A 25,229-nucleotide genomic window follows, 5' to 3' on the forward strand; every position below is an offset into this window, starting at 1 on the left:
GCACATTTAACTAGGTACCGAGGAACTGAAGTTTGGATTTCAAGGCACTCCACTCTCATACATGACTAATGTTGAATGAATGTTCGATGTTATAGGAGGATTTCTTGTCTATTGAACTTAAACATCCAGATCAGACTGCAGATCCCAAACTGTTATACTTTCTGTAGATTTTTACTATCAAATGTGGTAGTCTGACAACAAAATCCTAGGATTTTTTCCGACGGATGTTGGCTCAAACTTGTCTTGCATACACACGGTCACACAAAGTTGTCGGAAAATCCGATCGTTCTGAACGCGGTGACGTAAAACACGTACGTCAGGACTATAAATGGGGCAGTGGCCAATAGCTTTCATCTCTTTATTTATTCTGAGCATGCATGGCACTTTGTCCATCGGATTTGTGTACACACGATCGGAATTTCCGACAACGGATTTTGTTGTCGGAAAATTTTATATCCTGCTCTCAAACTTTGTGTGTCAGAAAATCCGATGGAAAATGTGTGATGGAGCCCACACATGGTCGGAATTTCCGACAACAAGGTCCTATCACACATTTTCCGTCGGAAAATCCGACCGTGTGTACGGGGCATTAGGGTGTTAATTGAAATGTTTTTCACTGTATTTAATATTGGGTTGCGTACATTATGCATTTTCAAAGAAACAACATTTATCACTTGACTTTAAGGCAGGCCATATATTTTGCAATTTTCTTTCCTTCAACCCTTGGAAAATTGCTTGCTTCCCCTTTTAAAGCAGTCAGTGTTGATGGAGGAATCCCTCCTGCAGTGCTATTGTGTTCTGCTGGCAGGGAGTGCAGTGAGTCTTCACCACCAACAGAATACAATCATCACTGAAGACAGCTACAGCATATCCACCAGCAGTGATCGCAAGAAAAAAACAGACAGGCTGGTTGTACTGAAGTTTATCAATCGACTTCAGTACAACCAGCCTGTCATAGGTAGATCTAATTTCGATCTGTCTATGGCCGGCTTAAGTCTCACAGAGTGTTAAAGCATATTGTCTTTGTTTTGTAGCCCTGTCTGAAGAGCCTCAAGAGGCAGCAAGAGATGAGACTCTTGCAAACATGGAGCTTGGCAAAAAAGACGTTGGACCCAAACCAGCAGAAACAGAGCTTGGCAAGAAGCTTAAAACATTTGCACTCAAACCAGAAAAATGGGTGCCGCATTTCCAGCAACTCCTAGGAGTGGAAAACACAGAGGCCTTGCAGTATCTGGGTACCGAGGACTACCTTAAGCTTGAAAAGAACATAGAACATTCTTGGGAAAAACAAGCACTACAGAAGCTTTTGAATATAGAAGATCCTCAGATCACCCAGAAGAAATTACTGGATGAACAGGTTGAACAGAAGAAAGAAATCCAAGACAAAGCCAAGAGAGAGCTAAAAGAAAAACAAGACAAAGCTAAGCAAGAACTTTCAGAAAACCAAGACAAAGCCAAGAAAGCACTAGAGGATATAAAAAAATCGAATAAAGAAGCCAAAACTTTGACTGCTAACACTGCTAAGTCAACAACTGAGAGCTTCCAGATGCACAAAGATAAATCTGTAAAATCCTCCAAACCGTTAGAAGAAATGATTGAAAAATCGCACAAAGAGCTGACTGTGACAGGGGGATCACCTTCCAATGCTACTAACCTATCAGATGCAGATGTTTTATACCAGGCATCAGGTGGCCTTGCTTTGGAAGGAATTTACATGACTAAGAGGCAGGAGGATGTTCTAATGAAACGGGAAAGACTTCTCGATGTTCCAAGTGGCATTGCTCTCGCTGGTCCCCTGCAGCAACCTGTGCTTAAGCAGAAAGAGTTCTCATCCTCTGATGAAGAATCAATGTTCCAACACTCAATGGAGAAGTTGGGTTTCAGTATTACTACTGCAGCTAAAGGTGGCTTCTGGGGGTTCCAAGCTGAGGCCAGTTTTGGCTACAGCTCAACCAATATGTCAGAGAAAAAGAGAGAGTTTCACACAGAACATGCCTATATCTCTACAACAAAATACAGCTACATTCCACTGGCCTCCTGCTATATTCCGAAAGAGAAGCTCCACCTCTCTACAGCAGCCCTGGAAGAACTAAAATCAATTGAGCAACTTTTAGATTATTGTGATAAGGTAGAAAAAGCTTCTGCGAAGGAACGATATAAAAAGTTCTTCAGCTGTTTTGGCTCTCATGCTAATCAAGGGCCACTTCATTTTGGAGGAATATATTGGTGGACGGCTTCATCTCGGGGGTTTAAACAGGAGATGCTGGAAAAAGTTAAAGAGGAAACTACAAGGGCTGTAAATGCTTCAGTGAATGTAAGTTATTCTGGTCTATTGTCAGCATCAGCTGGTATTGATGTCGCAAAAACTGACACAAAACAATCCTCTTCCAAACATGAGACTAAAAACCTTGAGAAAAACATTGAACTTTCTGTAACAAAAACTGGAGGACCCCCAACAGTGGACTCTCCAAATGACTGGAAATCAGGTCTTCAAGCCAACAATAGGACCTGGAGTGTGATCGATCGAGGTACCCATCTCATTCCAGTCTGGGATATAATACTGTCTAGCCACAAAGAGGATTTTAAAGACGTGTATCAAGTAGCAAAAGATCTAAAAAACATATATGCGTCTGCTACTGGTCTACACCACAATTTGCCAATTGGTGAAAATGTTTCCACCGCCGTTAATGAAGCCAATTCCTTTTGTTCACAACTGCTATCTTGGGAGGTTCATCCAACACAGCAGCAATTAAAGAGGTTGATTGATTTTAGACAGTATCTCAATGAAAAGACTGGGAACTACAATGTCTGGTTAAATGTTTGCCTCCCTCGTGAAGAATTAAGAGGTTTCTTAGGAAGAGTTCAAGAATTTTACAGTCAAAGCTCCAGAGAAGATGAATCTGTTATTCGTTGCATGCTGAAATGTCTTCTTCAAAACATTGCATGTTCAAGTGTCAATGAAGATTCATATGCACCTCTAATAAATTGGATTTACCAGTCTAAGAAAGAGCAACGCCTTCTTGATGTCTCTGATTTTTCAGCTCTAATTGAATTGATGTCCCAGGCTAAAGAAGACCTACAAGTTAATTCAACTGATGATGGTAATGAGGAAATTCAAGAAGCAACAACTAAACTTTCAGTTATTATCAATTCTTATCTTCAATCCTTCTTAAAAACATTGAGACGCATGGAACAAAAAGAAGAGGAGCTTTTGGTGGTTTGTGCTGCAAGCTGTGTGGGATACTCATTGCAGAATCATTATTTCCAGCAGGGTCTTGGGTGGCTAGAGGTCACCTTCTTGGTTGAAAAGATGCAATATTTAATCAACGAATATAGGAATCTCAAAGACATCAAAGCATATAGAGGGCAAGCCTTTATATTGGCAGAAGGACTAACACTGGGTGACGAGGACAGTAGGCACAGGTCTACTACAGTAAAAAAGGAATTTCTCCAATTCATGTTGGAGAAGATAGGAAGTACTCTGGAACCAGAGATAATGACTGTTCTACAAAAGCATAGTGAACCTTTTGATTTGCAGTATTTAATTGCTGACTTGAACCATTTACGCTTGGGTACTTCTGAAGCCATTGACAACGATACTACAGAAAGCCTTGTAAACACATTAAAAACAATAATTGTATCAACTACTGAATCTCAAGACCAACCAACCATTACCACTGTAGAAACTACTACTGACAATCAAAATGTTCACAGTTTCATGGAAATGTTGGGCCTGGGGCAATATTACCCTAAAGGATTAAATAGAAGGAACTTTCATGTAGTTCACAAATCTCTTCAGATTCATCCAGAGAAGGAGAATGAGCTTCCTCGGCAGTTTATGCAGATGCTGATGGGTTTAGATTATCGCTTTAGGTATCTTGTATGCAAAAACACTGATGTTAGCAATGCCAAAAATGTAAAGAACCCTGAAGATGACATTAGCATGTTTGACACAGTTGATGAACTATTTGATCTCTGTTCCAAAGAAGAGACACATGTGGTTCAAACCGAGACAAAGGATATACACCCCATGGACCTGTTGTTGGCCATCTTCCACTGTTCAGATGACATGATGAGGCAGTATATTTTTACCAAAATGTCCATGTGCCAGTTTGCATTGCCACTTATAGTTCCAAGGCCTTATGATTCCATGATTGAAATACCTCTGTGGGCTTTCAGACAGGTCTATAAGAGTATTTTGGACACTGATGTATCAGACGTTGTGAAGCATAAAGAAAAAACGATCTGTCAAAGTGATTTTCCAGTTGTCTGTTTCACTCGGTTTGGAACAGCTCCATTTTCAAAATCCCAGATTTTGAACAATCTGCTGAGTAAGCACAAACATGATGTATTCTTTCATAGAAACTGTGAAGGTAGTGTGAAAAATCGGATTTTGGTTGATGGACTTGCTGAGATCTTCTGGTTTTGCCCAAGTGGGAAGGACACGGACCAGTTTAAAAAATTCACTGCCTTTGTTAACCTCCATGGCGATGCCTTGACATATCCCAAACAATCTTCAGTTTTACAAGAGATTTCTTCAGTAAATGTAATTCTTTTCTCAAGATCTGATAAAAAAGAACAAGGTAGTGAATTGTTAAAAAAACTAAAAGAGAAACCATTGATCATTCTCTCCCCAGACAAAGAGTCTTCTATGAATGTGTACACAGAAAGCAAACAGGTGATAATTGGCCTAAAAAACCAAAATGAAGCAAAAGTCTTGAAGGAACTAACTGATTCTCTTTGTCGTTTGTTGGCTTTGTATTCTAAGCCTTGCAGCCTTGAACGTTGTGCTGAAATAGGTCGACAGCATGGGTTCCTAGTGGATGAAGATGGCAAGGAATGCACAGAGGGCAAATCCCAAGCTAAGACGATTATGTCTCTTTTAAAACAAAAAGATCTTCTGAAGGCCAAGAACGAACTGTTACCCCTTTCAGGTCAGCTCTGGCATTCCTGGTGCAAAAAAGACAAAGAGCTGACTCGACTACAGAACAAGATGAATCAAAGCATTGAGCAACACTCCAGCAATATTGAAATGGAAAAACAGTTAATCAGGAAGAAACAGATAGAAAACGCAAGTCAAAATGAATTCATGAAAACCTTCATCTCTCAGTTGAGATCTCCTTCAAAAACAACCAAAGTGTTCTTCTTACAGTGGCTAAAAATCTACATTGATGACTTGTCTTGTGACTGTGTGATGGATCTACGGAATGAATACAACAAACTATGGAGTCAACTTCAATCAGAACAAATAGAGGCCAAAGATTTGAAGAATGCAGTACAGGAAGCCTTGGAGTCTCTCTCAGATCAGATGAATGCCTGTATGTTTGGTCTTGAGCATGTCCTTAGAGAAGTTGGACAGACTTATGAAGCTCTCTATGACTTGCGATATAAAGATTACTGCTTCTATGAGCTGCCTAGAATTGCTGCCGATATGATGATTGCTGGATACCCTATTGAGCTGATGGATGGTGATGCTTGCTATGTGCCCTTGAAATGGATAAAAGCTGTTCTAGGAGAATTAAACAAAATCATAGGAGATAAGAAATTATTTGTACTATCTGTACTTGGAGTTCAAAGTTCGGGTAAATCAACTCTGCTCAACACCATGTTTGGTCTACAGTTTGCTGTCAGTGCTGGGAGATGTACCCGAGGAGCTTTTATGCAGCTTGTTGAAATTGCAGATGAGCTCAGAAAAGACTTGGGCATTGATTACATCCTGGTTATTGACACTGAAGGCCTGAGAGCCATGGAACTATCCAGTAAAGTAACCTTGAATCATGACAATGAACTAGCAACGTTTGTTATAGGCGTGGGCAACATGACATTGATCAACGTCTTTGGTGAAAATCCTTCTGAAATCAAAGATATTCTCCAAATTGCTGTCCAGGCATTTCTTAGAATGAAACGGGTAAAGCTCTCCTCAAGTTGCCTCTTTGTTCATCAAAATGTTGGAGACTTAACTGCTAGGGATAAAAACATGGAAGGACGTCATAACCTTCAGATGGAATTAGACAAAATGACGGCTCTCGCAGCTGAACAAGAACAGTGTAATATTCAGCGATTCAGTGAGGTCATCAGATTTGATGCAAAAACACACATTTATTATTTTGCTCATTTGTGGGAAGGAAACCCTCCAATGGCCCCACCCAACCCGTGCTATAGCGAGGATGCTGAAAAAGTCAAAGATATTATACTTAGTAAGCAAAAAGATTCCCACGGCATTCTGAACATCTCAGAACTCATTGTCCGTATAGAGGACCTTTGGTCAGCTCTGAGAAATGAGAACTTTGTGTTTAGTTTTAAAAACACCTTGGAGATTTCTGCCTACAGCAAGGTGGAACACAGATACAGAAATCTAACATGGCAGCTGAGACGCAGTTTTCTTGAACTCCAAACAAGACTGAACAACAAAATTAAGAAGAGTGAGATACGCATCAGCCAAAAAGCTGTGGAGGAAGAGATGACAAAAACATTTGACTCTATTAAAGAGGAATTTGAAATATTTTTCAGTGAAGATAAGGACAAAGAGATACTAATCCAGTGGAAAGCCAACACTGAAAACAGATTAAAGTGTCTATATACAGAGCTTGTAGAAGAAACCACAAGACAAGCAATGGAACACATCAATCTGAAAAAGGGTCAGAGAAAAGTGCAGCAGAGGCAGACGGGATATGAGGAAGAATTATTTACTAAAAGTAAACAGCTGGCACTTGATATTAAAGATGAAGGTCTAGATGAATCCCAACTAAGTGACCACTTCAACATACTATGGCAAGAATGGGTTGCTGAAATAAATGCCACTACCCCACATACAGAAAAACCTAACATTATTGCTGAAGCAGAGGATGTCCTGTTGGGGTATTTCAGGCATGAACGTAGTATGAATGATAAACTTAACACTTTCAGTAGATGGACATCATTCTCCATTGACTTGCCAAACCATGCTGTCGGTAAGAAACCATTTTTAAGACGCCACAAACTAGATGACTCTGATAAGACACAGATCATGATGGTGTTCAATAACCTTGTTGTAGACATTTGTGATTACCTGGAGAAAAAAAGGAAAGAACGGGTAGATTATAATCAAGCATACTTTCATGAGATAATTAATAAAGTATCTGACTTTGTAAGCAGCATAAATTCTGATGCATCAAGGAAATTTACAGTGACCAACTTATTCAAGTTTGATGTGTCCTTGCATCTCTTTGGTTTGGCAGTGCCAAAGTTTGAATCCATGCATGAGGCATTTCAGAGAGCCAACAATCCTGTTGTAACTCTTGAGAACAACCGTGAAGAGTTTTTCAATTGTTTCAAAATTTCTTGCCAAGGTGCTGCCTCCATCAAAACCTTTTCTGACTTCCTGTGTGCGAAGATTGTGGAAGCTATGCGTTCAGCATTGTATGATAGAACAACTCTGGCGATTGTCGATGAGATGACCTGTAACTTTCCAACCTTTAGTGGTAACCGTTCCAAACTGGAAAATGACATCTTAATAGACTTAGCTGAGCAGGAAGACTTTGAAAAATACAGGGAATATATCCACTTCCCTAAGAGGTATTTCAAAAGCTTTATTGAGAAATGCGTTCATGATTACTGTCTGGGCAAGAATCCTCAAAGAATGAAGAATTTCTTGCAGATCAGTCTTGATTATTTCCGCAAAAAAATTCTCGAGAGCATCATTGAATCCACCAAATTTAAGAATAAAAGCAGTGATATGTCTAACTGGCTTGATGACTTCTACGAACGAATTGAGGATCTTGTAAGTTTTTCGAGAGCAGATCTGAAGAGCATTGAGCACCAGGAGATCCAGGACATCCAGTTCTTTCAGGAAGTCATGTGTACTGCTTGGAATACTGCCATTGAGAATTTTCAAAAAGGATTAGCAACAATTAATTTTGACTCTTTTGAGAAGAAGCCTCATGAAATACTTATTGAGCAGCTCTGTGGCTGCTGGGAACAGTGCCCATTCTGCAGAGCAATATGCACCAATACAATCCCTGGCCATGATGGAGATCACTCTGTGGCTTTCCACCGTTCCCAGGCAATTAATGGCATGCCATGGGTGAATTCAAATGAATTTGTCACAGAGATATGTTCAAGCCTTGTTAGCTCAGATTCCTGCCTGGTCGTAGACAGGTTTACTCAAATTCCTTACAAACATTACAGAAAAATTGGCCCTAATTATGCCAACTGGAGCATCACCCCGGACACTTCTTCTCAGCTGTACTGGAAGTGGTATGTGTGCAAATTCCGTACAAATTTGCAAGATGACTATGGCTTGAAGTTTGAAAACAGAGGAGAAATTCCGTGCCAGTGGGAAAGTATCAAAAAAGAAGATGTAATTGCCAGCTTGAGGGACCTTTAAAGTGTATCTATTGGCAAAATTGTTTTGGATGGAGCAGGTTATGATTGGAACCCCCGTCAATGTTATCTTTTTGGTATGAGTGTGTCCTGTTTGGGATATCCAGGTGTTCAGGAGACACAACAGGAAGCAAGAGAAAACCTATCCAAAGTGTCGGGGTGTCTCCCCTTTAGACACCAAGATATACATCTTCATTTAAAGATTTTCCCTCTCCTGTTCTGGTGACATCTGTAATCTTTTGGATCTCCTATCATTTCCTGTTGTGGTGACAGAGGTTCTAACTGTCCTCTACCAAAACAAAAAACAATTATAGATAGACTTTAAGGCTGGGTTCACACCATCGCTGCATCCCACTCACAGCAGGGGTCCGGTGCGTCTTGGTTCACCGTTTCAGGTCCGATTTCATCCTGAATTTTGGGCTGAATTCGGACCTGAAACAGACCAAAAAACGCACGGCGTTCTTGTGCAAAATGCACCGGACTTATTGCAGGGATATGTGAACCGACTCCATAGAAAGCCGGTCAAAATCTCCTGTTATTGCGAATTGGATGCGGGAAACCTGCATCCAATTCATAGTGTAATTCCAGCCTAAAAGGCAACTGTACCCATAATACAGGTTGTCATTCAATCTTCCTCCTCATTCCAGTTATCCTGTGTGTATAAGCATTGTGGCCCCTTTCATTCCTATGGGGGAGCCGTACTCATGGTGGCCTCCAGCATGGCTCTCCCGTAGGATTGAATTGGGTTGCAGTGCACATGCCCACTAACAAGAATAACCAACGGATAAATTTTCTGAGGATCACATGCTCGGCAGGGCCAAACAAATGGGCTGCACTTGTGGGCAGTGGACAGATTTATTGAAAGGCAACTTGTACTAAAAGGTACAGTTGAACTACACGGAATCTACCAAAAGCCAAACTAAACCTGAGTGGATTTATTCAATCTCAAGCAACTGTTCTAAAATGGTAAAGTCTCACTATCATTATCCATGGAAGAACTCCTCTCAGATGTAGAAGAAGCTTTAAAGGGACACCAACATTCCAACCGTTTCTATCCCAGAGTGGACTGTCTTCACCATAAAAAAAATCAAATATTATCATTTTTGGAGATAACGAGCAAGTTCAGCAGCTGTGTGTCTACCTCATCTCACTTTCCTCTATGTTGACTATCCTTTACTGCCTTAACCATGCTTGCTACAATGCCATGTACCCCCCCCCCCCCACCCCCAAGGATGCTGCCTATATATTATATGATTCTTGATCACACCCCAAGCTCTCATAGCTCTCAGTGATTACATGGGGAAGGAGAACACATGGAAGCTAGACATGTGCACAGCCAAAAAATTTGTTCATTTTCGTTTTCGTTTCATTCGTATATTTTGTTTTTCGTTTTTCGGGTCATTCGTTATGATCGCAATTCGTAAATTCGTTCATTCGTAAATGCGTTCGTTCGTAAATTCGAACATTCGTTCATTCGTTCATTCGTACATTTTTACATTTGTTCATTTGTAAATTCGTACATTCGTAAATTCGTAAAATCGTACATTTGTAAATTAGAAAATTCGGAAATTTGTAAATTCGAAGTTTGAAAATCCAAAAACCCGAAAATTCAAAAATCTGAAATAGTAACTAAGGCCTCTTTCACACGGGGCGGATCAGTGATGATCCGCCCCGTGAACATCCGCTGGCTCAGCGGGGATCGCTCCGCCGATCCCCGCTGAGCAGGAAAATGACAGGTCCATCGCTGCACGCCGTGCAGCTACGGACCTGTCAGAGCGCCGCTCTCCTCTATGGGGGATCGGGTGATGACGGACCGTAGTGTCCGTCGTCACCCGATCCGATCCGAAAACGGATGGAAAAGTAGGTTTTTCCTCCGTTACACTTTTCGGATCGGAGCGGGGTCGGATGTCAGCGGACATGTTACCGCTGACATCCGACGCTCCATAGGGATGAATGTATGTCCGTTTTTCATCCGAAAACGGAAGGATGAAAAACGGACATACGGATCGTCCGTGTGAAAGAGCCCTAACTATTAAATTATAGGTATTGTAATTTCCTTTCAAATTTGACTGTCAGTGAACGTAACAAATACAAATTTATCCGAAGTTACGAATTATCCAAAACGAATGCTGCATCTAAACAAATGGAACGGAACAAATTAATAATAAATAATAATAATAAAACGTTGTTATTATTATTATTGTTATTTATTATTATTAATTCATTACGTTCCATTCCATTTTTTCGGATCATTCATGACTTCGGATAAATTTGTATGTGTTACGTTCACTAACAGCCAAATTTTAAAGGAAATTACAATACCTATAATTTAAAAGTTACTAGTAATTACTAATAGTTAAGTTATTATTAGTTAACTATTATTTCAGATTTCCGAATTTTCTAATTGACAAATTTACGAATTCACTAATTTACTAATGTACGAATGCCCGAATTTACGAATGTCCAATTTTATCGCATTTACGAATATTCGGAAAAATTTTGTTAAACAAGTTTTCGTTAATTCGGATATTCCCGAATTAACGAATTTGTCGAAATTCGTTAAAAAACTAATTCGGAACGAAACGAATTGCACATGCCTAATGGAAGCCTCATCTTGCTGTGAAATTTAAAGAAATGAGACAAAATATTATATTCTTACCCATTTGTCTTGGAAGATATATGCATGCAAAGAATATTAATAAAGCTATGCTAAGCATTATATCATGAATATGCTTTATTTTTTCCTAAAGTTTTGTTGTATACATTTATTATGACTTTAGTAAACCTGTATATAGACACATTAGGGTTGATTACTAAAAATGGAGAGTGCAAAATCGAGTGCAGCGATGCATGGTAGCCAATCGGCTCCAAACCTTAAGCTTGTTCAATTAAGCTTTGAGAAAAGAAACCCGAAAGCGGATTGGTTTCTATGCAGAGCTGCAACAGAGTTTGCATTCTTCATTTTTAGTAAATCAACCCCATTGGGTGGTAGTTGTGAAAGTGTCTGAATTATGGAAACTTGCTCCATGAAAATTTTCAGAGAATGGTCCATAGAAAATGGCACATACAGTGCCTTGAAAAAGTATTCATACCCCTTGAAATTTTCCACATTTTGTCAGGTTACAACCAAAAACGTAAATGTATTTTATTGGGATTTTATGTATTAGACCAACACAAAGTGGCACATAAAATTGTGAAGTGGAAGGAAAACGATAAATGGTTTTGAACACTTTTTAGAAATAAATATGTGAAAAGTGTGGAGTGCATTTGTATTCAGCCCCCTTTACTCTGATACCCCTAACTAAAATCTAGTGGAACCAATTGCCTTCAGAAGTCACCTATCTAGTAAATAGAGTCCACCTGTGTGTAATTTAATCTCAGTATAAATACAGCTGTTCTGTGAAGCCCTCAGAGGTTTGTTAGAGAACCTTAGTGAGCAAACAGCATCATGAAGGCCAAGGAACACACCAGACAGGTCAGGGATTAAGTTGTGGTGAAATTATAAGCAGGGTTAGGGTATAAAAAAAATCCCAAGCTTTGAACATCTCACGGAGCTCTGTTCAATCCATCATCCGAAAATGGAAAGAGTATGGCACAACTGCAAACCTACCAAGACATGGCCGTCCACCTAAATTGACAGGCATTAATCAGAGAAGCAGCTAAGAGGCCGATGGTAACTCTGGAGGAGCTGCAGAGATCCACAGCTCAGGTGGGAGAATCTGTCCACAGGACAACTATTAGTCTTGTTCTCCACAAATCTGACCTTTTTTGGAAGAGTGGCAGGAAGAAAGCCATTGTTGAAAGAAAGCCGTAAGAAGACCCGTTTGCAGTTTGCGAGAAACCATGTGGGGAACACAGCAAACATGTGCTCTGGTCAGATGAGACCAAAATTTAACTTTTTGGCCTTAAAGCAAAACGCTGTGTGTGGTGGAAAACTAATGCCCCGTACACACGGTCGGACATTGATCGAACATTCCGACAACAAAATCCTAGGATTTTTTCCGACGGATGTTGGCTCAAACTTGTTTTGCATACACACGGTCGGAAAAGTTGTCGGAAAATCCGATCGCTCTGAACGAGGTGACGTAAAACACGTACGTCGGGACTATAAACGGGTCAGTAGCCAATAGCTTTTCTCTCTTAATTTATTCTGAGCATGCGTGGCACTTTGTGCGTCGGATTTGTGCACACACGATCGGAATTTCCGACAACGGATTTTGTTGTCTGGAAATTTTATAGCAAGCTCTCAAACTTTGTGTGTCGGAAATTCCGATGGAAAATGTGTGATGGAGCCCACACACGGTCGGAATTTCCAACAACAAGGTCCTATCACACATTTTCCGTCGGAAAATCCGACCGTGTGTACGGGGCATAACACAGCACATCACCCTGAACACACCATCCCCACCGTGAAACATGGTGGTGGCAGCCAGGGCCGTCTTTAATATGATTTGGACCCTGGGCAAACATTTTGTTTGGCCCCCCAATGCAATTTTGCTCTTCCCGCCAACATCTCAAAAAACACACACATTGAATTATCTAAAAAATACTTGAATAATGTAAACAAAGAACTGGTCCACAAACAAGTCCTTAGCTAGATTTGTAACAGTACATACTTGGCAACTGTAGTAACACTTATATGTTAACATCTTAACCGCTTGCCGACCAGCCGCCGTCCTACGGCGGCAGGTCAGCAAGATCTCGCGAACCGTTGTAGCTGTACGTCGGCTTGCGGGATCGGGATAGCAGGCCCGCGCCACCGGAGGCGCGGAGGTGCTGATGTTCGTGGCCGACGATCGCGATGACCGTCAGCCACGAGCGATCGCGAGCACGAGGGACAGAACACGGAAGTTGTGTGTGTGTGTAAACACACAAATCCCTGTTCTGTTCTGCGAGGAGAGACAGATCGTGTGTTCCTATTAGCTAGGAACCACGATCTGTCACTTCCTCTAGTCAGTCCCCTCCCCCTACAGTTAGAATCACCTCCCAGGGAACACAACCCCTTGATCGCCCCCTAGTGCTAACTCCTTCACTGCCAGTGTCATTTTTACAGTAATCAATGCATTTTTATAGCACTGATTGCTGTATAAATGCCAGTGGTCCCAAAAATGTGTCAAAAGTGTCCGATGTGTACGCCATAATGTTGCAGTCACAATAAAAATCGCAGATCGCCGCCATTGCTAGTAAAAAAAATAAATAAAAATGCTATAAATCTATCCCCTAGTTTGTAGACGATATAACTTTTGTGCAAACCAAACAATATACGCTTATTGCGATTTTTTAATAATCGTTGAAAATATGTAAAAGAATACATATCGGCCTAAACAAAAAAAATTAGATATACTCGAGTATAAGTTGAGATTTTCAGCCCTTTTTTTGGGGCTGAAAGTGCCCCCCTCGACTTATACTCGAGTCACCGCCCTCTGTCTACATGAGCAGTGTGTCATGCAGGCAGATGGCGGCCAGCGTGTGATATTACCATTCGGCGGCCAGTCCACTGTTCAAAAGCCGCGCCTCCTCCTCGTCTGTGATAGGCAGAAAACTCAATTTCCCAGCAGTCAGTGTACAGCCTATCACGGACATTCTCTCATCCTCGTCCATGGTAATATCACAGGCTGATCCGTGCAGAGCGGCACACGGAGGATGGAGATCGCCACACGGAGGCATACACAGGACACAGGTAGGCTGCACAGGACACATGCACACATGCACAGGGACACATACACAGGACACAGGGACACATGCACACATACACAGGGACACATACACAGGACACATGCACACATACACAAGGACACATACACAGGTACACACGCACACATACACAGGCAGACATGCACAGGACACAGGGACATATGCACACATACACAGGCAGACATACACACATGCACAGGGACACATACACAGGGACACATGCACACATACACAGGGACACATACACAGGGACACATGCACACATACACAGGCAGACATGCACAGGACACAGGGACACATGCACACATACACAGGCAGACATACACAGGACACAGGGACACATGCACACATGCACAGGGACACATGCACACATGCACAGGGACACATACACAGGACACATGGACACATACACAGGCAGACATACACAGGGACACATGCACACATACACAGGGACACATACACAGGGACACAGGGACACATGCACATATACACAGGCAGACATGCACAGAACACAGGGACACATGCACAGGACACAGGGGAGGTATGCAGCTGCAGATGGGCATTGTTGACCCTCTTTTCCACTTACAGTAGCTGCTGCATTTTTCACCCTCATCTTATACTCGGGTCAATACGTTTTTCCCAGTTTTTTGTGGTAAATTAGGGCCTCGACTTATACTCAGATTGACCTATACTCGAGTATATACGGTAGCTTTTTTTTTTTAAATGGGGATATTTATTACAACAAAAAGTACAAAATATTGTGTTTTTTTTTTCAAAATAAAAACCACAGAGGCAATCAAATACCACCAAAAGAAAGCTTTATTTGTGGGAAAAAAAGGACCTCAATTTTGTTTGGGTGCAACATCACACGACCACGCAATTGTCAGTTAAAGCGTCGCAGTGCCGAATCGTAAAAAATGGCCTGGTCATTCAGCAGCCAAATCTTCCAGGGCTGAAGTGGTTAATAACTTTCAGTAATAATCAGTAAGAATCTCCTGACCTTGGGGCATGTCCACCATATGTGATAGGTGGATCCTACTTGAACACATCCCCTGAAACATTTAGAGGTGGCACCAGCCACAAAAGCGGCCAGTCTAGCTGGTACCATATACCACCTCATTAAAACCTTGTAGTTAGCCTCTATGATGGAGGTATTCTTGAGTGATCGAGAAGCTGTCTCCGATATTGCGTGCCACTCCTCAAGGTCAAAGGTTTCCTGAAAAACTTGTTCCCATTGGATCATATAGTTCAGTTTCGTTGAGACATACATTATTGTATATATTGCAGATATGTGACCTCTAATTTTATCGTATTGTCTACATAAATGTTCCATGGGGGTCAATGTCACCAGATCACCCTTACAAGCTACTGTTTGAACATAGTGATGTATTTGGGTATATCTATACCATTCTGCTGGTGGAATTTCATATTTTTCTATTAAAGATCGTTCGGATAGCATACCTTTGTGGTGCTGCAATTTTAATGGAATCAAAGTCCATCACTGGAAAGTTTATAAAGAACCCAAATAAATCACACACTTCACTGTAAGCTCCTAATCGATGCTCCAGACACACTAAAAGTTTGTCAACACATGGGAGAAAGGCCTCAACATAAAAGGTCTCCCTGGGTGTTAAGTGTGCTTCTTCACTGTGTCCATAGTCAAGTGGCTGCTTGACGGACATTCCAGCGTCGAAGTCGACGATGTTGCACAGTATATTCTTCAGTATCTGCGAGACGCTTGCCAGCTTCTTCAAATGCATCAAATTTAGTACATTGTTCATTCATAAAATCTTTTAATGATTTCAAAAACGCCAATTGCTGAATTTAGGTTGAGTTGAACGGACTGCAAAGTTTTGCTGCTCCTGTTAAAGCGCTGTAAAACAGTGTTCCAGAATTCTGAAAAAATCCCGGTCTCAAGTTTGTTGATCAAACAGTCCTTTTGCCATATTACGGGACTCTGACCTCTCTTCACAGTCAGCTGAAATTTCCAACAAAATGTCCATTATATTTTGATAGCCTTGGACTAGTGCCCGATAAGCATCAGCACGACATGACCAAGGTGTGTCACTTAGCTTTTTCGGCATGGACACAGAGAGGTCTTTCTCATCAAACTTGTCTTTAGGCTTCTTGTAGCGCCTGGTTGAGCCAGTAAAGAATGCATACAGAGCTTGTATGAAATCAAAAAATCTTGACAGCCTCACTACACGAATTTGCAGCATCCCTTCCAACAAGGTTTAGCGAGTGTCCAAAACAAGGTATATACTTTTCATATTTATTCAGGTTAACAATTTTTGCTTGCATACCCTTGTAGTGACCAGACAGGTTGCTTGCATTGTCGTAACTCTGTCCCTGGCATTCTTGTATGGAAAGTCCAACATTATTTGGGAATTTTAGGAGCGCATTCGCCATTTCTTCTCCTTTACGCCCCGTTGAGGGTAAGAACGTTAGAAAACGCTCCACAGGTTGATTTCCTTCTATGTATCATAAAATCACTGTGAGCTGATCAGTATGGGAATAATCTTCAGATGAATCTACAGATACCGAGTAGTACTTTGCCATTTTAACCGGGTTGATGACATGTTTTAAAATCTTTTCCCCTGTAATCTTTATAGGTTCTTCAGTGACATTCGCTGATAGATAACTTGTACGTCCTTTGCCCTTGTTTGGATGTGTTGTGCTAGGAAAGCATCGTACTCTGACAGTAATTCCAAAATTCCAAGATAGTTGCCATTGTGTTTGGATCCAATAACTTGGTCATCTTCTCTAAAAGCCAATCCTCTTTCAGCAAGAAAAATGAAGACACTAAGCAACCGATTTACTGGGTTTTGACCATAGCTTGTCAGCTCTTCAATCTCTTGTTGCATTTTATGGTCAATCCGACCCTCCATTTTTAGAATATTTGGCTGTATCAATCACAGCACAAATATGGTTTTGAGACTGTTCATGTGATGAAATTCATTCACTGGCATGTTTCCAGTCGCTGAAGCAGTCATTGGAAAATGCATTTTGTGGTGCACCAAACAATTTGCAGTCAAAACAGTAGATTCTGCTGGTGGTTTTTGAGTAGCAAAGCCACTTTCTTTCAACCTTGACTCCATTGGCACAGTTACGCATAAACATGTCGATAGTACAGCCACGTCCGTCTTTAAACTACGTTGCAAACCTTTCATTTCTTGGTTGTTACAGAGGTTCTCTCACTGACACATTTCCATTTTTTGACCAGTACTCCCGCACCTCAATAGTAGATATGTTGGGCCACAAACCAATGTTAGTCATGAAACCTGACTGTTCCACAAATTCAGGCACTATATCAAACGCTTCAACGGTAGGTTCCACAGTATGAAGGCTAGGCAGAAAACCGGTATTTTGGAATAGGCCTGGTTTCTCCACCTCCATGGGCACTGGTGTTGTTTCTAGTGGCGTAAGTGGATCAGAAGACACTACTGCATCAGCTTCAGAGACAAGGTCAGAGGTACTTTGAGCAGGAATCACTTCCTGAGAAGATGTACCAGCAGGTTCTTCAGAAGATCCACTTCTAGGTATAAGAAAACCAGTAATTCTTGGTATTCTGCATAGTTTTTCCTCCAACTCCTGCTTCTTCTTTCGCTTCTGTGCACCACTCAGAGGTTTTGACATATTGAGGGCTTACTTACAGGCTCTTCAAAAAACAGATGTGACTGACACCTGCATTATAAAAATAAATTATGCTCTGTGAAGTCCTTATTACCATAAATGCTTATATGTTGTAGCATTCAGTAGTAAAATGCCAGACCCTCAAACCTCTCCCTTTTCCCCTTATGTTAGTTGCAGTCATGTACACTGCTCTATGCACAATACCCATCCAATAGTCCATCTTAGGAGTGAGCAAAAGAGGGTGGCTACACTCCTTCATATAGTACAGTAGGACCATGAAGAAGAAACTTATACACCCTCTAACAGAAAGTCAGATCACAGCACCCACAAAAAGGGAGATTTGGAGGAAGCTGAGAGCAAGAGAATGATTTTTTTTTTTTTTATCTAAGAATATAATGTATATACCAGGGGTCTTGAATTAAAATTTATGGAGGTCCAGTTGGTAAAATATTCATCCGGCAGAGGTCTGATTATCATGTTTGTACTATAAGCATAGCTCCCAACTGTCCCTGATTTCGAGGGACTGTCCCTGATTTCGAGCAATGTCCATCTGTCCCTCATTCCTCCTCATTTGTCCCTCATTTTGGTCTGATCTATATAGATGTATATAAAATGCACTTTTTATCTTTCAGAAAGTGTTTCCCAATGCTAAACCTTTCATCCAAATTCTAAATTGCTGCATTTGTACATTTTAAAAGCCAGTATAAAGGAATAGTAGTTGTAAAAAAAAAGCCCTTGTGGATTCAATTAACCTTTTTTTGGGGTTAATGCTCCTTTAAGGGGGTGTGGCAGGGGGCGTGTCCTATGCCTACATACATTTGGTAGTAGGTGTCCCTCATTCCCATCTCAAAATGTTGGGAGGTATGCTATAACACATCTCAGCAGTGTTTACATCGCATTCGCAGACCCTCTTCACAGCAGTCTGAAGGTGTCCACAGTTCCCTTTCATGTCACAGTACTCCATTACATTGCAGACATTTCCACATTATAGTGGTGCCCCTTTACACATCACAGCGCCCCAATTACATTGCAGCCATTGTCACATCACACGTTAACATGTATGTGTTTTGGCGGCCCACGATTGCGCAGGCACAGCAGCCGATTCATCTGAATGGGCTGCCATGCCTTCGTTTCCTGCAGAAAAAAAAGGTGCATGCAGCATTTTAAAAATGCAGTGGCCTTGAAATCCATTCTGCTTTTGCTCCATGCGACTTACCTGCAGTTCCTGCACTAACAGATTGTGTTTTTAAAAGTGTGGCCTAAACATCTAAAAACGCAACAAGTTTGCCGGTGCAGGAACTGCAGGCAAGTCACATGGTGCAAAAGCAGAAGGGGACAGACAGTGCTGTATTTCACTGCTTGATGGGCATAGGTGTGCGAAGCCTATTAGATTAGGGTGTGCACCCCATTCACGCCCATATGCTCATGTAGCCTCTACAGAAGTACAAAGCCAAAAAAACATTGCACATTCTCCGATGCTTCTGTCAAACCATTCCATTGTAGCTCTGGTTGTATGTTTAGGGTCGTTGTCCTGCTGGAAGGTGAACCTCCGCCCCAGTCTCAAGTCTTTTGCAGACTCTAACAAGCTTTCTTCTAAGATTGCCCTGTATTTGGCTCCATCCATCTTCCCATCAACTCTGACCAGCTTCCCTGTCCCTGCTGAAGAAAAGCATCCCCACAACATGCTTCTGCCACCACCATGTTTCACGGTAGGGATGGTGTGTTCAGGGTGATGTGCAGTGTTAGTTTTCCACCATACATAGCGTTTTGCTTTTAGGCCAAAGAGTTAAATGTTGATCTCATCTGATCAGAACACCTTCTTCCACATGTTTGCTGTGTCCTCCACATGGCTTCTTGCACACTTCAAACACGACTTCTTACAGCTTTCTTTCAACAATGGCTTGCTTCCTGCCACTCTTCTGCTTCTCTCTTCTCCTTGCCCGGCCTGTCAGTTTAGGTGGACGGCCATGTCTTGGTAGGTTTGCAGTTGTGCCATACTCTTTTCATTTTCGGATGATGGATTGAACAGTGCTCCGTGAGATGTTCAAAGCTTGGGATATTTTTTTTTTTGATAAGCTAACCCTGCTTTGAACTTCTCCATGACCTGTCTGGTGTGTTCCTTGGCCTTCATGATGCCGTTTGTTCACTAAGGTTCTCTAACAAACCTCTGGGGGCTTCATAGAACAGCTGTATTTATACTGAGATTGAATTACACACAGGTGGACTCTATTTACTAATTAGGTGACTTCTGAAGGCATTTGGTTCCACTGGATTTTAGTTAGGGGTATCAGAGTAAAGGGGGTTGAATACAAATGCACACCACACTTTTCAGATATTTGTTAAAAAAAAAAAAAAAAATTGAAAATCATTTATAATTTTCCTTCCACTTCACAATTATGTGCCACTTTGTGTTGGTCTATTACATAAAATACATTTACATTTTTGGTTGTAACATGACAAAATGTGGAAAATTTCAAGGCACTGTATGTATTGGAATGGAAATTTGTAAGTTCTGTATATAATTGTATTTTATATGTATTGCACACTGCCCTCACTGTGCACACGGCCCTTATAATGTTTTCAGAACATGTTTGCATTCTTTCGAGTCCTGATTAGAATTAGCCTGCCTATGTTACGCCCCTTTTTACCATACAAGTACAATTGTAATATTAATGTGATGCCTACGTAATCAGGTGTATAAAAACCTTCAATTGCGTCATAATAAAGCAGAACAGTTATTTGGAAAGATGCGGAGTGTATCTTTTGTGTCTGTTCCCTACTGCCTGTAGTTATTAATTTGGAACCACTAATCAATATGGGGATAGGAGTTGCCCATCTATAAAATGTCCAGGTCAGTATCTACTAAACATATCTCTGCAGACCATGCCACAAGAGCTGTCGCTGCATGTCACCACGCAGCAGTTTTTCAAATGCAAAATTTTGTAAAAATACTTTAATGAATTTTAATGCACAAAAACACAATATAATACCAAAGTGTTTGGTAAAATATAAGAGATTTCAGTGGAGGGAATGTCACATTGTTGGTATCAGGCGATGAAAATCGTTCCCCAAGGGCCGGATAAAAGCAAGCAAAGGGCCCAAGTTTGAAGACCACAGCATTACAGGTAACATTTTTTTTCTTTATTCCATCCATAATTTTTTTTACCTTTTGCATTCTCAGTAAATTGACATCAGTGGAACATTTAAAATGTGCATTTATTTAAAGTTTTTTTTTGTACAGTTTTGGGAGGGGCAAATTAATACATAACAGACAGAAGGTGACTGAGCTGCCCCCAGGAGCTTACAATCTACAATCAAACCATGATTTGCACAGTGGCTGCTCAAAGCTGAAACAGTTAGGAATTGGATTTAAATAATATCTAAACATGTAAAATAATTGCAGCATACTAGTCCTCGTTGCTCTGTGTAGTGACTGTATGTCTTCTTTTGCTCCCTGGTGATCCTGCAAAAAACATACTTTCTGTCCCCGGGTGGCTACATAACTCCTGCACTGTATCTATGGAGGGAACCATGGCTGTTGCCCTAGGCTGCTCTACTGTAGGGGTGAACGCAGGCGTGCTTCGGTCCCAGTCTGAGCGCACCAGGAAGTGGTCAGCTGCATGGGCCAATTATAAGTGGCCAAGGCATTCCTCGCCCAACAGCCACATTGTATTCATGGATCAGTGGGGGCAGGGAAAGCCTCATCTGCAGATGGATTGACCCAGTACAGGTGACAGCTTCCTATGCAAGCTTGCTCAGGTCGGCTTGGACTAGAATTCGAACACACACCCGAGCTGATCCCTACTCTCCAGGTATGGACTATAAATATGACCCTATCTCTTCACTTCCATTACGTGGGGGGCCAGGACAATAATAGTTTACAGAAGATACCTGGGAAAGGAAAATATTCTTTGGTGCAGCTCAAAAGGAAGGGACAAGGGCACTATATCTGGCAGGATCAACATGTATTTTCTGCTTTTACTGAAAATGTTCTTGGAAGGGGGTGGGGGGGACCGACTAATGCAGCCACAATGTCTAGGGACTGTAAGCTGTGACATATTGTATTTTTGTTCTTGGGTTCAGTGATCCTTTAAACCAGACATAAATGGTATTTTTGCTGGTTGAGAGGAAAGACTCTCACTGACCTATGGTGAGGAAACATGGGGCAGCAGCAGCAACAAATGTGCTAAGCGACCAATGGGAAGGGTTGTTCCTTTTTGTGCAAGAATACAGTAATCATTGCAAATAGAGAATATGCAAGCATGCCCAAGACATATCTTTGCACAAACGCTCCTTATTAGTTGTGAAAATGTATAAATATGTAATACCGGTATATTGCAGCTTACGAATCTTTAGCAGTGGTGGCTGCATTTGTTTTCTTTTCTTGGACTAAGAAGATTCTAGCAAGTACCTATCATTTCACCAGAGGGGCACTGTCCTAGTCCCTTCTGCTGAAAGTGCAAAATCAACCTATCCTAATCATACAGAACACAGAATTCATAAAGCCTGGGGTTATACATGTCTACTTTCCGGTGATTGGACACTGGCAAAACTTTTGAGGACATGTCCCCCCTGGGCACCTCCTCTATAGCCCTTACACCACTTCACGATTCCTCAGGTTTTTGCTAGTACCCTAAAAAAAAAGTGATGGTTTGCTTTTCTCCTATGAAGAAATCACTTTTAGATTAAAGCGATTTTAGACTCCTTCAGAAATAAAGGTCAGCAGCTACAAATACTGTTACATATCAGGAGAGGTTGGGAAAAAAAAAAAGACACAAGTCCAAACTATGTGTGTGATTATATAGCTGTAGCTGCTGTCTTTTAATATTAGGACACTTACCTGTCCAGGCATCCAGCGGTGTCCTCACCCAAGCTGATTATTCACTCAGCTATGGGGTGCTGGCACCGCCATCTTGACTAAGGGAAACCGGCAGGGAAGCCTTTGCGGCCTCACAGACAGTTTCCTACTGCGTTTTGTGAATAGGCCAGTCTTCTGGGACTGGGACCTGTGAAGTGTCCAAGCAGGGGAAGGAGGGGGACGGCAAACTAAGCAGGAAGCAGAAGCGGGTAACCGTTCCCCCCCCCCCCTCAAATGTGGAAGTGAGGGGGGAGAGGAGGTAGACAAGCAGAGCTTCCCCTTTTGGGTGAAGCTCCGCTTTAACTAGAAGATTTTTTTTTTTTTTTTAGGATTCTTCAATCAACTCTACGATGTTTTTTGGTACCACAATAGAAGCATTGGTTTGGCCCAACCTTGGTAGGCGCACCTGAACCGGTTATTTTGGCCATTGGATCCTGCACGAGCACTCACCTCGGGTGCCGTCAGCCACAGGGTGACATACAGGTCCATGAGTTGAGCTCTATCCCTATTGAAACCAGACCCTGAAGTTCAGGGTTGCACCCACCATGATGCGCAAAGCCTGCCCTCTATATAGTGTCTAGTAGGGTTGCATCAATGCCGATAATCGGGACTAAGTATTTGCATGAGCATCGGTACTAGTGTCTAGCATTGTGAGCTAGTAAGCTGCAATATATGCATTTTTTTTGTTTTTCAGCAGTTGTTAGATATCGCAAATAAAGTTGGATGAAGGTAAGCAATATATTTTCCAACACTGTACACTAATCTCACAGAAGGAGAGAGCCAATAGCCATAATGTTCTCTCCTAATGCAGAGGTATGGGTCTTATCCCTACAGTAAATGGAAATCAAGATTATGAAAGTTCCATGCAAGTGTAGGAAACTTTACATATGGCTGAAGGAGAGACCTGAGATATCTTTAAAGCTTGCCCAATTAGCCATTGGTGCAGGTTTGGATTCTTGGTGATCCAATGACCCTTGTTGTGGTATGTCACAAGCAGAGTGACACCACTTTCAGAGAATGAAATTCTGCACACTCCATGTCACCATCACCTGCTGACCACTCTTCAAGATGCTGGTGAACATCAGAGTAGTGAGTTCTTTCCTATAAGTCCACCTAAGTACCTTCCTTCTACAGCTGTGGCCAAAAGTTGAGAATGACACAAAATGATTTTCACAAAGTCTACTGCCTCAGTTTTTAGGATGGCAATTCGCATATACTACAGAATGTTATGAAGAGCAAATCAGATGAATTGCAAAGTCCATCTTTGCCATGAAAATGAACTTGACCCCCCCCCAAAAACACATTTCCACTGAATTTGTGAAGAAGACTTCAGGGTGCCCAAGAAGGTCCAGCAAGTGCCAGGACCGTCTCCTAGAGTTGATTCAGCTGCGGGATCGGGGGGCACCACCAGTGCAGAGCTTGCTCAAGAATGGCAGCAGGCAGGTGTGAGGGCATCTACACGCACAGCGAGGAGAAGACTTTTGGAGGATGGTCTGGTGTCAGGAAGGGCAGCAATGAAGCCACTTCTCTCCAGGGAAATATCAGGGACAGTGTGATATTCTGTAATAGGTACAGGGATTGGACTGCTGAGGACTGGGGTAAAGTAATTTTCTCTCACGAATCCCCTTTCCGATTGTTTGCAGTTTCCAGTAAAAAAAAACCTTGTCTGGAGAAAAAGGTGAGCGCTACCATCAGTCCTGTGTCATGCCAACAGTAAAGCATTCTGAGACTAATCATGTGTGGGGCTGCTTCTCAGCCAAAGGAGAAGACTCACTCACAATTTACTCATAAGAACACAGCCATTAATAAAGAATAGTACAAAAACATCCTCCGAGAGCAACTTCTCCCAACCAGCCAAGAACAGTTAGGTGAGGAACAATGCCTTTTCCACCATGATGGAGCACCTTGCCTTAAAGGCAAAAGTGATAACCAAGTGGCTTGGGGAACATAACCAAGATTTTGGGTCCATTGCCAGGAAACTCCCCAGAACTTAATCCCACCTGTGGTCAATCCTCAAGAGGCAGTTGAACAAAAAAACCCCCCCCACAAATTCTGACAAACTCCAAGCATTGGTTATGCAAGAATGGACTGCCACCAGTCAGGATGTGGCCCAGATTGCCAGCATGCCAGGGGGAATTGCAGCAGTCTGGTAAAAAGAAGGGTCAACACTTGCATAAACGTAATGTAATTGTCAAAAAAAGCCTTTAACACTTATGAAATGCTTGTAATTACACTTCAGTATCCCATAGTAACATCTGACAAAAAGACCTAAAAACACTGAAGCAGCCGACTTTGTGAAAATTACAATTTGTGTCATTCTCAAAACTTTTGGCCACGGCTGTAGAGTGAGCACTTCCACTGCAAGGCTGATTTTAGACCACTCCATATAAAAAAGGATCGAGTATAGGCTGTTACACCTAGTTGAAAAAACATGACAAAACAAGTGAATTAAAAGGCAATATAAGCAACGTGATGTGACCCTCTGTCTGCAGTAATACCACCCCAGCAGTCCTTGCCAACCGCTGTAGGAGGGGGAGTTGGATGTAAACAAAATGATGCAAAGCTTTGGTAAACAGTATAAGCTACTGACCTCTAGTGGTTCATTTTTAAATTACAAAAAGTTAGAATTCATTATCAGCTGCAAAGTATTTGGTTATAGTAGTTACACATGCATTGCCAATCA

At 41.6% G+C, this 25,229-nt stretch overlaps 1 protein-coding gene across 1 annotated transcript in view; it reads left to right on the top strand.

Annotated features, from left to right (window-relative positions):
- The window catches only part of LOC141117599 (interferon-induced very large GTPase 1-like), a 62,906-nt gene extending 51,826 nt beyond the window's left edge, over positions 1-11,080 (top strand). The window contains exon 3 of the mRNA XM_073610530.1: positions 1,035-11,080. Coding sequence (XP_073466631.1) covers positions 1,035-8,365 — 7,331 coding nt within the window. The 3' untranslated portion in view covers positions 8,366-11,080. The remainder of the gene's footprint in view (positions 1-1,034) is intronic.
- The last annotated feature ends 14,149 nt before the right edge of the window (positions 11,081-25,229 follow it).

The sequence above is a fragment of the Aquarana catesbeiana genome, linkage group LG13 (genome assembly GCF_042186555.1).
Source record: "Aquarana catesbeiana isolate 2022-GZ linkage group LG13, ASM4218655v1, whole genome shotgun sequence".
Classification (NCBI taxonomy): Eukaryota; Metazoa; Chordata; class Amphibia; order Anura; family Ranidae; genus Aquarana; species Aquarana catesbeiana.